General features: G+C 38.1%; 1 protein-coding gene across 4 annotated transcripts in view; it reads left to right on the top strand.

Annotated features, from left to right (window-relative positions):
- LOC149239889 (uridine/cytidine kinase UKL1, chloroplastic-like) overlaps positions 1-17,933 on the top strand; it is a 277,768-nt gene that overhangs the window by 258,932 nt on the left and 903 nt on the right. For all 4 annotated transcript variants that reach the window (XM_089373570.1, XM_089373571.1, XM_089373573.1 and 1 more), the window contains 4 exons: positions 16,369-16,429; positions 16,761-16,854; positions 16,962-17,034; positions 17,648-17,730. In XM_089373570.1, the coding sequence (XP_089229696.1) occupies positions 16,369-16,429; positions 16,761-16,854; positions 16,962-17,034; positions 17,648-17,730 (311 nt within the window). The remainder of the gene's footprint in view (positions 1-16,368; positions 16,430-16,760; positions 16,855-16,961; positions 17,035-17,647; positions 17,731-17,933) is intronic.

Raw genomic sequence — 17,933 nt, forward strand, 5'->3', positions numbered from 1 at the left:
TCTCGGGGTGCTCCAAAGTACAAGCCGTGGATCAACTCCTACAACACCGCGCAACCATGCTTGCCCATCTGCGCGAGAATCTTCATCAAGCTCAGAACCGTATGAAGCAACAGGCTGACCAACATCACTCGGAGCGCCAATTTCAAGAAGGGGATCAGGTCTTTTTGAGGCTGCAACCATATAAGCAAACATCACTCAAAGACAAGGGTTGTCAAAAGCTCTCCCCAAAATTCTATGGACCATACCAAGTACTTCAGCGCATTGGAGAAGTGGCTTACAAGTTGGCTTTGCCACCTACAGCAAAAATCCACCCAGTTTTCCATGTATCGTGCCTCAAGAAAGTGATTGGAAACAATTGCCGAGTTCAAACCAGTCTACCTGAATTGGACGAAGAAGGGTCAATCTGGCTTCAACCTGAACAGGTTCTAGACACAAGAGACAAGCACCTGCGCGGCCGCATGATTAAGGAGGTCCTCGTCAAATGGAAAGACACCTCTCCGGAAGATGCAACTTGGGAACCAGCCACTATTCTTCAGCAGTTTCCGCAGCTTCAGCCTTGAGGACAAGGCTAGTCTTAAGGGGGAGGGCATGTTAGGGTCCCACCCTAACCCCCTTATTTATGTCTTGGGATCACGTCATAGTCAAGAGTCAATAAAGCCCATATTAATATTTGTAAGTGGTTAACCCGCAATTAATAACGGGACCATAGTTAGTTGCAAATGGGCGGAAGTATTAGATAGATGGTAAATAGGCGGTAGTATTAGATAGATGGTATTAATAAAACCCACGATATTGGCTCGTGGTATTGCATGTATGAGTCATATATAAAGGATAGAGACTCCCTGCGAGGAGCATTGTGTCTTGTTTTGTAATTGAGCTCTGCTCTATTGGAGGTTGCCCCCTCGAATAGGCCTGTGAACATTTCTCTCTGAATAATAAAATCATTGCTATTCTGTGTTCTGGGTATATTTTCTTCGCATATTTTGTGTTCTCGGTATCTTTTCTTCGCTTGGGTATTGATTTGCAGGTCAAGAGCATAACACTTTTTGTTCATGTCCTTTCACAGCAAATCCTTCAGGCTGGGACATAAAAACATTCTCTCTTAGATCTCCATTCAAGAAGGCAGTTTTTACATCCATTTGATGGAATTTCCAACCGTTTTGAGCTGCTAGTGCAAAGAGTGTCCGGATGGTGGCCCATTTTGCTGTGGGCGCAAAAGTTTCCTCATAATCGACCCCTTCCTTCTGTGCAAAACCTTTTGCCACAAGCCTAGCTTTGTGCTTGTCAAGTGAGCCATCAGCTTTGTACTTGTTCTTGTAGACCCACTTGCAGCCAATTGTTTTGGTTCCAAATGGAGGATCAACCAGCTTCCAAGTGCCGTTCTTTATGAGGGCATCATACTCTTGCATCGCTTCTTTCCATTCATCATGAGAAGCAGCTTCTTTAAAGGAAATTGGTTCAAAATCTGTAGACAAGTTCAATTCACAATCATAAGAAACATCCATATCAACAGGTGAATTAGAGTCATCTACATCACCTCCATTTTGTCGGTTTGAATTTCTGGTCCCTGTTTTTCCAATTTCATCAGGATGAACACTTTCAAGTGTCTTTGTCAGCCACTTTGGGCGACCTTTCTGAGATGGTCTAGGCTGCTCTGTTGATTGAGATGGGACTGAATCAAGATTGAGTCTCCCAATTCTATCAATTACATCACTTAAAGCATCATCCGTTGTTGGAGTTTCAGTCGGGGGAGAGTGTTCTTCAGAAGAAGATTCCACATGTTGATCTAGTATATGAATCCCCCCTTCAAGATGTGGAATCTGATTATCAAATTCTTGAAATGATTTCGTTTTTGCGAATCTATCCAAGCGATCAAGTTGTCGCTCAACAACATTGTCAGATTTGGATGATTCAAGAAAAATTACATCTCTAGATACAACAAACTTTTTATTTACTTCATCATAGAGGCGGTATGCTTTGGAGGTTGTTGAATACCCCAGGAAGATGCACTTACGACTTCTAGCACCAAGTTTGTTTCTATGTACCTTTGGTATCAAAGCATAACAGGGGGAACCAAAGATCCTGAGATGTTTTACCGAAGGAACATGTCCATACCATAATTCATAAGGAGTATTGTTTCTTATAGCATTAGATGGACATTTATTCTTTATATATGCAGCACATAGAACAACATCAACCCAAAACATTATCTTTACATTTTTGAAGAAAAGCATGGATCGTACCATATTCAAGATTGTTCTATTCATTCTTTCAGCTACACCATTCTGTTGGGGATTATGAGGCACAGTTGTTTGATGTTTGATCCCATGTTGGCGAAGATAGTTTTCAAATTCATTTGATGTATATTCTTTTCCATTATCAGTGCAAATAGACCCAATATGAGATTGTGCATCATTTTCAATCCATTTGTGAAAATTCTTGAATGTTTGAAAGGCATCGGATTTGTTCTTCAATAAATAAACCCAACACATTTTGGTGTAATCATCAATAAATGTCATGATCTATTTATTTCCATTTGCAGAAGGAACATGCATTGGACCACATAAATCTGAATGAATGAGTTCAAGCTTCCTATGTGCTCTTGAATGTGAATCATGAAAAGACTGTTTGCTACGCTTTCCTAGAATGCAAGCATCACATTGCTTATGTTTCCTAGGAATTGTAGGCAAACCAGCAACACCATTTTTCTTCAATAAGCAGAGACTGTCATAGTTTAAATGTCCAAATCTAGCATGCCATAATAAACTTGATGGAAGTGTACCTTCTTCATGATGAGAAATATATGAGAAATGTTGTGCATGAGCAGAGGTTCCTTGCAGTTTGAGAAGCCTTTCTTCTTCTATTCCCCTCATGACAAGTGAGTGGTCGGAAGCTTTTCTTACCTCAAGCTTGCCATCAAACATATGAATGGAGTGACCTTGCTGGCAGATGTGGACCAAGGACAGCAAGTTTCTCTTGAGCTGTGGGAGATATAGAACATGATCCAGAAGAAAGTCTGGAAGACCAGGCAGTTTAAGCCTGATTGTGCCAAGCCCTGATGGATTGATTTTTGACTAATCTGCAAATTATACTGCTCCATCAACATTATCAATGAAATCTTCAAAAAAATCTTTTATATGAGTCATGTGACAGATTGCTCCTGAATCAAGCAACCAATCATTTTTCGAAGAAGCAAGTGAAGCATTAAACAAATCTTCATTTACTCCAATGTTACATTGTGCCTCAATATAGTGAGCGGATTCAGGTGCTTTACCTTTGTCTGTATCATCAGTTTTACCTTTCTGTTGGTTTCTTTTCTGCTCACTTTTGTCCCATGGTAGCTTGCATGTAGAGGCATCATGTGATCCATTTCTTTTGCAGCGAATGCAGTGTAAGTCTGCCTTTTCTCCTTGAGAATGTCTGCCCCCCCGCCTCTGAAATATCTTCCTCTTCCTCTTCGTCCACCTCTTCCTCTTGTAGAATCTTGAGCAGGATGCTTTTCTTTGTGAGCAAGGCACACAGTCTCTTCGGAAGATTCAGGGGTTGTCTTCTTTCCAAAGGCTTTCTCTCTTTCAACAAACTTTTTCACAAGAGAGTCAAAGGTTATATCTTTAAGATTTATATTTGCTTGTAAAGACTCAAGATAATTGGAGTAAGTAGGATAGAGTGCCTTGAGAAAAGCAATAAGAGGGATATCTAGCTCAACCTTAGTGGATTTGATATCATGCATTATAGACTTTACTTCAGATGCAAGAGCAAGAGGATCATTATTTTTCAATTCAAGAGTGAAGAGTTTAATCATGAGCTGAACAACTTCAAGTGCAGAATGTGAGTCATAGAGTTCTTTCAGCTTTTGTAAGGCTTCAAAGGCAGTTGAATATGATGAAATATGACGACTCACCTCTTCATTTACAGATGCTGCGATTAATGCATAGGCTTTGCTATTCTTATTTTCCCAAATGACGAGCTCTTTGTCTGAGGTAGGCTATACTGGGTCATTGTCTCCTTCTCCGACACACACTCCTTTCCATAACTCATTGAAGATGAGGGTGTGTTTTATCATCCGGGACCATTCAGGATAGTTCTCCTTGCCAGTGAGAACTATTCCTACCATAGAGATGATTGAATGCATTCTGTAAAAAAAAAAAACTTCTGCTGATATACAGCGAAATTGTACTCAAAAGGGCAAAAAGATTTCAAATACTTTATGCACTATGTTTTCTTCAAATCCCTCCAATGTTTATAAAAACATCCTCATATAATATTTCCATATCACCTCCCTTTTTTTCTTTTAAACAAGAGCTCCACGCACATATAAAGTCAACAAAAGATTCAAATGGAAACCATTCAATATATATACCATTCAATATATACATGCTAGACCATTCGCTGGACCATTCAACGGATTCAAATGCAGTTCATAAGCGGTGTATATCACTCAATAAAGCCGCAGTTCAAATACCATGTCAGGGTTTCAAATACCATTTCAACCGCACAGTTCACTACCATATAGCGTTAAAACAGGAAAACTGGACAGCGTTAGAACCATTCAACACAGTTCAATGGGACAATGTTAATATTCAAACAACGTCCAATAATTCAAACACATTCAATATTCAAAACTCAAACGCCGTGTCAAACAACAACACGACATATATAGCGATACCAAACGTTATGGACAAGCGGTTCAATACCAAACGTTATGGACAACGTTACTAAACGTTATGCAAACATATACCACTCGTATACCATGTCAGTCCAGAGAAATACGAACTCAAACACTTTAAAAATTCCCGCGTTTAATAATTCTGTTACAGTCTTGCTCTCAGAGGATTTTCAAAGGAGAAACGAAAATATGGAAACTCAGAACTTTTGTAATCTGAATCGGGAAGAAGACAACAGTTCGTTTGTATGCGATGGACTTCAAAGCCTCATAATCATATCAAACAGCAGAATGAGAGAGACGAATAGACTACGCAGAGATTGGAATCTAGAAAGGGCTTGTAGACTGCAATTCTCTGGCAAAGCCTGCGTCCATGGCAGAAACGTTTATGAATCAGTCATCCGCACAGTCATAGTATGCAATGATACCATGTCAGGCGCAGCTACCATGTCAGAAACGTTTATGAATCAAACAAAGAGTTGAACAGTCAGACAGTGGGGCAGCTAATTTTATGAAGAACCTACTCAGCTATATGGAGAGCAGACAGGGAGTTACAAGGGACACAAAGGCTAAAAAGAGCTGGCTCTGATACCATGTCAGGCCAGGCAGTAACTCCACAAAACAAACAACTGATTCATTTTTTTTTCCATAGGTAGGTCATTGTTATATACAATAGGAGTGATTGTTCAGTTCATCTCCCGATGACTGTTCACATTCGTAATTTATTTATTTACACAAAATTCCCCCAATCATGAAGATTAGGTGTGAACAAGGATAGATATAGTCCTCGAAGTAAATGAAGTCATTGATCATTTCCATGGAAAGGTCTCCAAGCCATCCAAAGAACAAGCATTATCTTAATCAGTGTTGCAGGAAACGCCCCCCCACCCTGCGGATCAAAAGCCCGATCCGCGATTCGTGCGGATTTGTGGGGGATTCGCCCTTTGAAACGCATCTCGGAAAAACTGAAACGCGGATCGGGTTGACAAATGTGGTTCCTTCCATTTTGGAACCTTACGGCCCGTTCTACGTTTCGGTTTTTTCCGAAACGTGTTTCGGTTTTTTGGATCCGTGTTTCAGTTTTTTCTGAAATGTGTTTCGTATGGAGATAATTGAGCAACTATATGCTTAGCACTAGTCCATTTGGGAGCATGCATGCAATCAGCGATTCCAGGATGATGATGATTGAGTTGAGATGCCACCCCCATTTGGTCCCTTGGTTCCTAGGTTCCATGGTTCAACACCAACAACAGGGGGTTCGTCTTCATCAGTTTTAGTGCCACAACTTCCACAAGCACCATTTTCTTCATTGCCACCACATGGAGGCCCGCCGCCACGTTTACTTCGTGGTGGAAGGAGGAGAGATTAGTAGATATATTCACAATTTACTACTTTTGTCATAGATTAATTATTAGACTTGTAGGCTTGTGAATTTGAACCTTTTTGTCTTGGCGGTGACCAAGTGACCTATTTTGTAAACATTATTATTTGAATTTTGGACATGACAAATGTTGATAGTTGCTCACTTGCTAGATAAATCATAATATGCTCTATGTTTTATGTTTTATAATATGCTTACATGTTTTATGTTTTATATTATGCTTAAAAATTTGATGTATGTTTGTAATTACTAGAATATAGATGGTTGATGCTCGAATAATTAATCATTGATGTACATACTAGTAACTACAATGGAATCATGGATGCCATATCTATCTTGATTTATGCAAAAATATGCATGTTTTCATGTCTTCTACAATTAATTTGGTATTTGGGATGTTTATTTTGAATACAAATGCAAAAGAAAATATAAGAAGTATACATAGCAGATGCTTTAAATGCAAAAAAAATATAAAAATTATATATAGCAGACGCTTCGCTTCCTAGATTTTTGGAAAATGACGCTTCCACGTCCCTGCTTCCAAAAAACGTCCCCGTTTCGTCCCTGCTTCATGTAACATTGATCTGAATACATGGAAAGGGATCTCAAGGCTCAAAAGGTTCTTATGGAATCTATCAAAGATCCTCTCATTTCCTATGTAGCCGACCTGGAGACGTCTAAAGAAATATATGATAAGCTAGTAGAACTTTTCTCTAAGACCACGATAGAAAATATCATATCACTTAGATCTGATCTATATTAATTGAAGCTTGAAGGTGTCAAAGGATGAAGGGATATCGTCATGTCTTTCAAAAGCATCTCAAATAAAAGGTCAATTGCATGATCTAGGAGAGATGGTATCTGATAACGAAATGATCTCCGTTATTCTAAATGCATTGACTGATGAAAAAGGTAACCTCATATCTACTAGGGAAGAGGAAGCTATCCCATTCATCAAATTATGGTCTCTCTGCAAGGCAAAAGAAGACAAGTTGAAGAAAGAAAGTAACAAAAGATTAGATAGAAGGGATCAATCAGTGACAAGAAGAAAAGGGAAATTTGGAAAGTTTGGTCCTCCAAAGAAAAAGAAGAACATGGCTAAGGAAAGATACTATGGTTGTCAGAAACTTAGGCACTATAGAAGAGATTGTACTAAATGCAAGAGGGACAGGGAAGAAGTCCATATTACAAAGGAAGTGAAAGAACCTGAGACAAAGAAGCTTAAGAAGGAAGAAGCAAAAAGATCTCTACTATGACTGAGATGATCTTCTTCACTAAGAAGGTACTTTCCACTTGTAATTTATATATAGGGGCAAGTGTAAATAAGATAGGATGCATTAAATTAGAAAATAACATTTTGATATAAGCATTAGAAGTGAGAGCTTGTGACATGGGAAGCAGAAAGAATGTTTGGAATAAATTCTATTGAATAAGTGCCCTTGGAAACCCCATTGAAATCTCAAGGAATACTTATAAAAAGAAGTAGAGGTCATCATCGATTGGGATCACCGTAAGGATATGAAATATCCTCAAGTTTCTATGATGGAATCCTTATGAAAGGATTAACCGATCTAAAAGGAAAGCAAGAGTTTCATTGGGAATTCCAACTCGTGGAATTCAAGGGATGATGGTATGATGACATAGCAAGAAAGCAGGTTTAAAGAATAAAGTTCTTTCGTTCAAATGAAGCTGCTACAAGAAGTCTGGATGACCGAAAGGAAAGATGAGGTATGTATGCTTACATAGGTTATTATGAAAGTCATGTCATATGGTTGCAGATAATATGGATCACTATTTCCATCTTGGGAAATATGATCAAAAGAAGAAAGGATCTCCTCCTCTGAAAGATTGCAGTAAGGCATAAGTCACACTAGATGAAATCAACATAATATGTTCTCATATGAATCATGATGAAGCTAACTACAATTTAGGAACTATGATTGAAAGCTCCTGGGAATGAAGTGTGAAAAGAAGGAAGAGATCGTGAAAATATGCAACAAAGGTAGAAGGCATTCAACATTCGAGTCCAAAAAGAGTTTACTAGAATATCTCCTAGAAAGATATAAAGACTCTGATAGGAGTCGGAAAAAGATGGGGACCCTTGACAATGGATATTTTTGGGAAATGTGTCAATCTGCATACAAGATTCAACCTACAGGAAGATGTCATGATGAAAGAACATCACAAAGGTAATTTTGATATAAATATTCATCTCTTATTTTTGAACTAATATCTTGATGGGCTTAGGTAGGACTGCCAAAGGGAAGATCTGTGGATGACTTCCAAGAGGACCATATTGAGGGATGTAAGAGCATTCCGGAAAATATGGCATGAAAGCAGAATGGCATAAAGAAAATCCAGATGAAAAACTGATGGATCACTTTCTAATGAAATGAGGACATGACTAACTCATGGATGAAAGTGATGGATGGTCTATGCCCTATGAAGAAGTCCCCGAAAGATGAAGACTCCATGACAAAAGAAATTGATGACATCGAAGAAGAGAGGAGTTCTTTAGGCAGCTTGTTGTTCCACATGAGGAGCTACTGTAGGTCCCTAGTTAAGAGGGAGCTGGAAAATAAGTTTCTTACTTGGAAGAAACTTGGAAATTCCTAAGCCAAGAGGGAGCTTAGGTACATTCCTTTTCGATAGGAATGAGTACATTCCTTTATTGGAATATGTCCTCCCTATTTGAGAGGGAGAGATAGACATGTCATTCTGGTCTTCACCTGGGAAGACAGAATGGAGGATTGGGTAATCATTTGGCATTTGATACTCTTTGGGGATGAGATAGGGCATCCAATGGAAGAGTAGTCATGGAGGACTGATATTCTTTGAGGACCGGGGAGTCCAAGATAAGAATAGTCCTCATGGAACACACCTTGAGTACCCGGGCAGGGATGTTTCGAGAGAGACAATGATGAGGGTGTCTATAAATCATTAGTCTCGCCAGCATTGAGCTCATATCTTGTGGAGATAAGGAGTTGTTAGTCAAGGCCTTGCTATGTAACAACGCTGGTTGATATGATGCTATACAAATGAGTTACAAATCTGAATTCTTCTTATGAGAAATTCTTCAGATTGAAAAAGTCCAAGTACCATTATGAATACCTCCCTAGTTAAGAGGGAGTGTTGAAAAGTGTAACTAGGTTCGGTTTTCATAATGACATGTAATTATGATTTTATGTAATGATATGTAAAGAAGAAAAATAAAATTATTATATTGACTTGCTTCATGGGTTTCATGAGCAAGAGATTTTGTTTTTGAGTCAAGACTCCCATTGAGAGTCTTTAGGAATTATTTGTCATCTAGTCATAAAATTATAGAGTCATCATGTAATGAAGTCATGTTACACTTTGTAAAAGGTTAATATTGTCTATGTAAAGTATTCTCCAAGACCTTGTCACTTATCCTCTTCAAGTCGGCCTACAACAATGGAAGAACATGCTGGAAGAAGTCGGCCTAAAGGACATGTGTGGAGTTGTATATATAGCCACACTCAGCCTCACTTAGAGGCAAGTAACTCGACTTGCATTCGATCAAGCAGAAGTGAGAAGAAAGGGTGAAACAAAAGTGCAAAGAAGACGTCCAGAAGAAGTGCGAAGAAGTGATAAGGAGGTTTCTTCTGGGCAAGTAAAGGAAAGGTTTCTTCTGGGGCAGCGAAGAGAAGGTTTCTTTTGGGATAGCAAAGGATGGTTCTTCTGGGGCAACGAAGGAAGGATTCCTTTGGATACTTGTTTTGGGTAACCTAGATAGAGATCTAGAGATCGAGATTCTGTAGAGGTAACTAGTGAAATCATAGAGACCAAGTTTCTGTAGGAGAAGTCGAGAAGAAGCAGTGTGAAGTATAGAGACCGAGTTTTTCTAGAAGGCGCTGAGGAAAGCAGTTCAAGATCAAGCAGAAAGTCGAGAAAAGGAAGAAGCAGAATATCAAAGTTAGGGACAAGGTTCTTGGGAGGATACTAGAGTCATGGGTCTTTGTCATGGTCTTGGTACTCATCAATTGAAGATCTAGAAGAAGATTTTTCATCGGGTTTTCCTCTCAAGAGGTGAGAGGTTTTGGCCCTAGCTAACAAGCCTACATACTGTGTCACTTGTTTTTTTATTGTGCATATTGGTAATTGTTTTGATGAAGAGAACATGATAATAACATAACGAAGAAAAGTCTATAAGCTAAGAAGTAAAAGTATATCACAAGCAATTATCAAGCAGAGAAATCTTTTAACTATTCATGCCCTAGATTTCTCAACATATGTCTCTCTTGTGGCAATGTCTAGCCCTCTTCTAGAGCTGTCTAAAGCAAGGCCGACTTGTCTTTTGTGCCACAACTACAAGCCCACACAAAACACATAAAAAATCATTTCTCCCAAACCACAAGGCTTCTCTTGGTGCTCTTGGCAGCCCCTTGCTCCATTAAGGGTGGCCCATAATCTCCAAGTGCAAAGTCATCAAATCTGTTAGGCCCCTATACTACTAGTGTAACCCCTTATTGTTATTAGTATAACCCACTTATTATATTGATGTACCCATGTAGTGCCCATATTGTTACTATTATGCCACATAGAAGCCCACCATTGTTACTGTTCTGCCCTACAATATTATTGTTATGTAGGCTTTGATTGTATTGGGACCACTTAGACTCCTATATATAGAAAGGAGGTATTTTCATTTGTATCATCCAAGAATTGTTCATTTATGTAATGTAAAGGAGGTTGCCCCCTCGAAGAGGCTGAATTCTAAGGCGTGGATCTCTCTTTTCTATCTTTTTGTGAGCTGGTTTCATAACATTTGGTATCAGAGCTTTGGATTCTAGGGTTTCGCTGCTCCAAATAGGTCATCGTGGCATTTTCACTATAACTTTTTTTCTGTGACGTTTCAGAAGTCGCAAAAAAAACCCATTTGAGAAGAATTGGCTCTGAACCTTGGGTCCGAATTTTAGATCTTTTCGCGCGATATTTTCGGAGATATGATCTGCGGAAGTTGGTCTTTTTGCAGACTCCTGAATTACACTCAAAACAGGTGACCTTGGGAAAATCGTCATAACTTTATTTCTGAGCATCGGATTGAAATTTCGTAAGAAGGTACAGAAAGAGGACAGACTTTAGTTTTTTCTTATATATTTTTTAGAGTCAAAGGTTGAAACAGTGACACGTGGCACTTCATACAAGTTCGCTCTACTGAACTAGTCTATAATCAGGTCACTGCGGGAGATTGTGCATAACTTTTTCTTGGAGAATCAAATTTAGATCAGACTTGTGGCATTGGAAAGAGGACACAGAGGGCTACTACAGGTCACAAGTTCAAAACTTAAAGATCCGAAAGTACAGAGTTACAGTCGTTTCAAGGTAGAGCTCCTAAAATCAAGAAAAAACAAGATGAGGAAGTTTGATGGCAAGGATCCGGTAAATTGGATACTTCAGATGGAGCAATATTTTGATATACATGGTGTACAACTGTTACAAAAGGTATGTATTGCATCTTCATATTTAGAACCAGATCAATTTTTATGGTACAGAGGGCTTTGTTCTCGTAAAAAACTTGTTACGTGGTCAATTTTCACGGAGGAAATGATAGCACATTATGAGGATATAAAGAGCAACACCTTCTTTAGAGCAACACCACAACAATTGGAAAGAGTAAAAGGGCTTTGTAACATAACGGAAAGCAAAATTATGGAAACCAGGAAGCATACCCCTCCCAACTATAAAGAGGGAAGTGTTGTTTCTCCCAGCCTTCCACAACCTACAAGGGTTACACCACAACAATTGGAAGAAAAAAGAGAAAAAGGGCTTTGTTACAATTGTGATAGCAAATGCACTAAAGGTCATAGGTGTGCTGAGAAGAAATTATTTTACATAGAATATGAAGAGGAGGAAGAAAAGGATCAAGAAACATCAAAAGAAGAGGATATACGTCAGGAAACCACCCCAGAGAAAGAAGAAATGAATCAGACCATATCTTGTAAAGCATTGGCAAGAATTACCACTCCTCAAACTCTCAAGATAGAAGGACATATCAAGAAGAAAAAGGTGCAAGAAGTGAAAGATCACATCGAGAAAAAAGAAATGAATCCAACCATATCTTGTAATTCAATGGATGAAATTACCACTCCTCAAACCATCAAGATAGAAGGACACATCAAGAAGAAAAATGTTCAAGAAGTGAAAGATCACATCGAGCATCAAGAAATGAATCCGACCATATCTTGTAAAGGAGTGGAAGAAATTATTACTCCTCAAAAGATAGAAGGACATATCAAGAAGAAAAAGGTTCAAGTAGAGAAAGATCATATCGAGCATCAACAGCAAGTTCTCCAACTTTTAAAGGATAATGCCACTTCGGTGCAAAATCAAATGAAACAACAGGTAGATCAACATCGTAGTGAAAAATGTTTTGATGTGAGTGATTGGGTATTTTTACTGCTACATCTCAAGCAAGCTATTTATGAGAAGGAAATGTTGGCAATACTACATGCACTTAAAAAATGGCGACCTTACCGAATGGGAAGACGCTTCAAGGATGAGGATGTAGAAGCATTGTTTTGTGCTATTTATATTATCCAACCAAATTGGATAAACGAAGCAACGGATGAATGGAAGAAGAATGAAGAAGTATGGCCACTTATTCAAAAGTTGCAAAAGATCCCAATTCAAGCAATATTTCTAGAAATTGAAGAGGAAGGAAAAATCATATTGGAACCTGGAGCAGTCACAGAAACAAGAACCCGACAGCTACGAAATCGATCAATTTCAAAGTATCTCATCAAGTGGAAGAACTTATCCGCTGAATATTCCACATGGGAGGACAAGAATTTTATATAGAAGCATCAAGAACTACTCAAGCGTTGAGGACAACGCTTTTTGAAGGAGAGGGGCATGTTAGGCCCCTATACTACTAGTGTAACCCCTTATTGTTATTAGTATAACCCACTTATTATATTGATGTACCCATGTAGTGCCCATATTGTTACTATTATGCCACATAGAAGCCCACCATTGTTACTGTTCTGCCCTACAATATTATTGTTATGTAGGCTTTGATTGTATTGGGACCACTTAGACTCCTATATATAGAAAGGAGGTATTTTCATTTGTATCATCCAAGAATTGTTCATTTATGTAATGTAAAGGAGGTTGCCCCCTCGAAGAGGCTGAATTCTAAGGCGTGGATCTCTCTTTTCTATCTTTTTGTGAGCTGGTTTCATAACAAAATCCATGCTTGGTTTCACAACCACAAGGTTGGGTGCAAAACCCACCTCTTGGGTACTTAGCCCTCCACAACCTTGTACCCTAGGATTTGAAGTATCTCGCAAGCTACCAATCTCAACACTCCCCACGCCTGCGGTTCCAATGGATCCCTTGTAGATATGCACCTCCTTCCTTCATGACACATTGGAGCTAGAGGACCTCAACTTTGAGTGTGTCTAGATGGGTTCCAAGTCAATGCTCTTCCTCTGTTTTTTATACCCAAGGGACTGATCAAGAGCCCTCTTGGCCAAGAGACAATTGACTTCTCTCCTAAGTTACCAGAAAACAGATACGGGAACGGATACGGGTACAGGGTTTGAAACGGATACGGCAAATTTTCAAAAAATCTGGATACGATACGGCAGGAAACGGCACATAATAAATATATTAATATATATATATATATATATATATATATATATATATTAAAAATAAAAAATTCATATTACCATTCATATTTCAGAATCTAAATTATCATTTATGATCTATCATGATTCATCATCATCAATTCAAGTTTCAAGTTTCAACATATGCCATATGGCATAAACATTCAAGTTGGAAACCTGTTTCTCATTCCAATTTCCGTTCCTGTTCTCATTCTCATTCCCGTCTTGACAGTTGACACTAGATTAGTAATCAATTTTATATGCATGACAGACTTGCACATGCCTGGGGATGTGCACATTTCTTATTCCCCAAAATCGTCTGACCCCATTTCTGGTTTTGTCCTTATTTCCTGTTTCTTGTTTCTACTATCTAGTGACATAGTAGGTGACCACGAACACCATAGGTCCCATCCCTAACCAATGAAATATTCTAAAACAAATTAAATATCAGATAACTATTTGAAGTTGTATACGACTGCATTTAAAAGAACAACACAGTGACACACCTGTGGCTGTTACTCCTTTTCAGGGATATCTACAGATTCTACACTCTACAAATAACCATAAAGTAAACCATAACCCCATGTCACAAGGTTTGACTTTGATCAACTTTGACGAAATTCAATCATGATGTTCAGATTTAACGAACCTAAAATAATTTTTGAGGATTGACAAACCTCATTGAACCTCATGGCTGTTAGTGTTGACCAAGTCCATAGTACAAGCTCAATCATCAGATAAAAACTTAAAAAGACGGACACCATAAGCTTGAAATGCAGGATACAGTAATCTGGGAGGTTTAAAGTTTAAAGACAATGCCATGTTTGATATTAGAAGGGCAGACAAGTACACAGGTTAAAAACTCCAATTTTTTAAAGAACTTTTGCTAGAATACAATAAACAAAAAAGGGTGAATTCTCACTGTCTCAGCAATGAGCATGAGCATCTGTTGATTCTGTTCGTATCAAAATGAAAAACAATTGTGGCAAACAAGCATAACCAGGACCATCATACAGCTATTATATATGTCAGGGACTGCAGTCGATATTTTTGGTACAGCTCTTATATGTTAATGCTATTAATACAGCTTTGAAAATCATGCTAAATAAGATGCAAAACTGCAGTATGGCATGCACAACTGTAGATGAATCGAACGATAAAATCATAAAAATAGACGCTGATCAGTGATAACTGATCAGTTGTGTACCTTGTAGGCTTGTAGTTGTCCAACGATGCCGGCAGGTTCAAACTTCAATCACTCCAATGAGCAGTTCCAGAATCCAAACTTCCAAAGTTCAGTGACGGAGTGAAACTCTCAGCGGTGGCACTGGGCAGTGAACTCAACGGCGGCAGTCAGCGCTCTTCAGAGTTCAGACTTGTCGTTTAGGGATTAGGTTAGGGTAGATAGTGATACTAGTAACTAGAATGAACATTGAATAATAAAACCGTGCCGTAATTTGTAAAGTGAAGTTCAAACTTCAAAACCTAAAATGCCAAATTTTGAAGATCTGTTCCCAGCGGCAAGTGATAGCAACAAAGTCAGGAAATGTATTGAAATTTTTTAAATACGAATCACGATTTTGCAGATACGTTTTGAAAATTTCGAAATACGTTTTAAGTTTTTCTGAAATGTATCAATTTTTTTTAAACAGGAGGTTTTTTCCTTGAAAACGCCTGAAAAACGGCAAAAAAAAATTCGATACGTATCCAAATCACCAAAAACGTTTTTTAGCCGTTTTTTTGCCGTTTCTGGGGTGAATACGTATTTGATACGTAAAACGGCGTTTTGGCCTGCCAGGGAGCCGTTTCCGGTATCTTAGCTTCTCTCCCACACAGGATCTTCCTTGATGTTGAGCACACTGATAGCCTAGCTAGCTAAGCTTAAACTGTCAAGGGACCAGGTAACAATAGTGAGAAAAGAGGGAAATGTATAATGAACATAAATGTATCCAATAAATAATAATAATAAGAAATAATCAATGAAGTGACACATCCTAACTAAAAGACATGATTTAATCAAGCGACATGACTGATCAACCTCTGTGACTAGTCAATGTTATATGTACAGAGACTCAGAGAGTGTTCCAGTTCTTTCTGAGCTGGGAAGCATCTTGTTTGGATGAGGACGACTCTTGATCCGTTGGGTAGCCCATCTCAGGGTCACATGATGTACTTGCTACAATATATCTTTAATATAAGTGACATTATAATTTTCTTCAGTTATGTGTATTTATTATTGTGCATATGCATCCATATGTAAAATTTAACAAGGATTTCACAATTATATATAAGTAATGAAACCTTTTAATCAAACTAAAGGCATGTGCAAATATAGTCATTAGTCAGAAGCAAGTACAGATGTAACAAGTACACGGCTATTCCCACCATTTAGGTCTCTATGTGCGCAACATGGGCCCTACTATGATTAAATGCATGTCACAATTTGTAATACAATAAATTATGTTGGGACTTTTCATAGTATGTCACATGATGATATTATTTGGATGCAAGAAACAATTTTTCCACATGAATAGACATGGTACGAAAAGTAAATGCCACATAATCTTCATATTGTTAGATGTGCATGCTAATATACATGGTTTTAAATCAGATGGAATTTAAAGAATGCTTAGCAGATGGACATGCAGTGTTGTGACAATGTCTTACGAATTTTGATTGTCTCTATTCAGGATCAGTCTACACTGGAGTTGATTTCTGCAAAAAGCTGTGTGGAGTGTCAATTATCCGAAGGTGTGTTGATGGGATCTATATCTATTTTCCATGGCATTTTTCATGTAAATTTGTTAACAAATAAAGTTCTGATATAATATTTTCCCCTCCTGCATATTATTACCTCGTCACCTCAATTTAACTGGTACAGTGAGGTCCTTGAACTGGGGGAATTCTCAACTCACCTGGGCAGAAGGAACAAAATGTTAACCAAAAAGTGCAATATTTTGTGCAGATCATGAATTGCTTTAGATTTTATGTGGTCTAAATGTCACCAAAGCAGGAAAATTAAGAGAAGGGACTTAATTGTTTTGCTGAATGCCGAGTTCTTGACTTGTTTTTTTATGTGCAGTGGGGAAAGCATGGAGAATGCATTGCGTGCATGTTGTAAAGGTATCAAAATTGGGAAAATTTTAATTCACCGTGATGGAGATAATGGTAAACAGGTTAGACGTTTGACTTGCTTGAATTCTGCATTTTTCCTCCTCACAAGTTTGGTGTGATAATGCATATCTGGCTTCCCTAATTTGTATTTCATTGTATCAACATCCAGCTGATTTATGAGAAATTACCAAATGATATTTCTGAACGCCATGTTTTGCTCCTTGATCCAGTTCTAGCAACAGGTAATATTTTTGAGTGATGTTACTGCATTTGAACTACTTCATTTCTGAAAACGTTTCTTCGGGCCTGCATTGAAAGACTTTATGCATGAAACTATTTCATGATTCTATATCATTCAACAATGGGTGTTACCTGGATCTTTAGAAATAAAACTAATTCTTAATTGCTGTCACAAATCTTTTGAGGATGTCTATGGTACAGTTTGATTACTGGAAAATGTTTCTGTAGCAGTATCATCCAAATTGAACAGGTTAACATAGAAGTAGAAAGTGATATAAAATCTGTTATGTGCTTGTCTGATGATACAGTAATGAAGGCTTGAATCCTTTTTCCTGCAAGTCCCCGCAGGTTTTTGCTTATTGATCCTTCCATATGGTTGAATAATCTGGAGTCATATAGAGGGCTTTGTTCTTGCTTATAAAATTAGTAGACTCATGCAAATGCGATTGAACTTTGTTTTCTTGTTTCTTGATTTTTGATTTTAATACTAGTATTTTTGTGTCTTATACTACAAACGTTATAGATGTGGTTGGGCTTGCAGCAGGGAATGGAAATTCCTGTCTTATTTCATTAATGTTTTTGTATGTGTTGTTGTGCATGTGCTTGACACATTAGGAAACTCTGCTGGGCAGGCTATTGAACTGTTATTACAGAAAGGGGTGCCAGAATCACATATCATATTCCTCAATCTCATCTCTGTAAGTAAAACCTTACATTTACCTGTTATGAAAAATCTGTGGAAGCAACAGCATACTTTTGTCCACCTTCCTTGGTTTTTGTTTTTTTGTCTTTTATTCTTTTTTCTTTCAGTGCACTCTGAACAAAATTATCTGTCTGTGAGGCACAACTTTCGTACAACACTATCATTCTCTTTGGAACTCTTTAACATATCTAGGGAAAC

Source organism: Pinus tabuliformis, chromosome 8 (assembly GCF_031772625.1).
Source record: "Pinus tabuliformis cultivar Carrire ecotype Pingquan chromosome 8, CPIR1, whole genome shotgun sequence".
Classification (NCBI taxonomy): Eukaryota; Viridiplantae; Streptophyta; class Pinopsida; order Pinales; family Pinaceae; genus Pinus; species Pinus tabuliformis.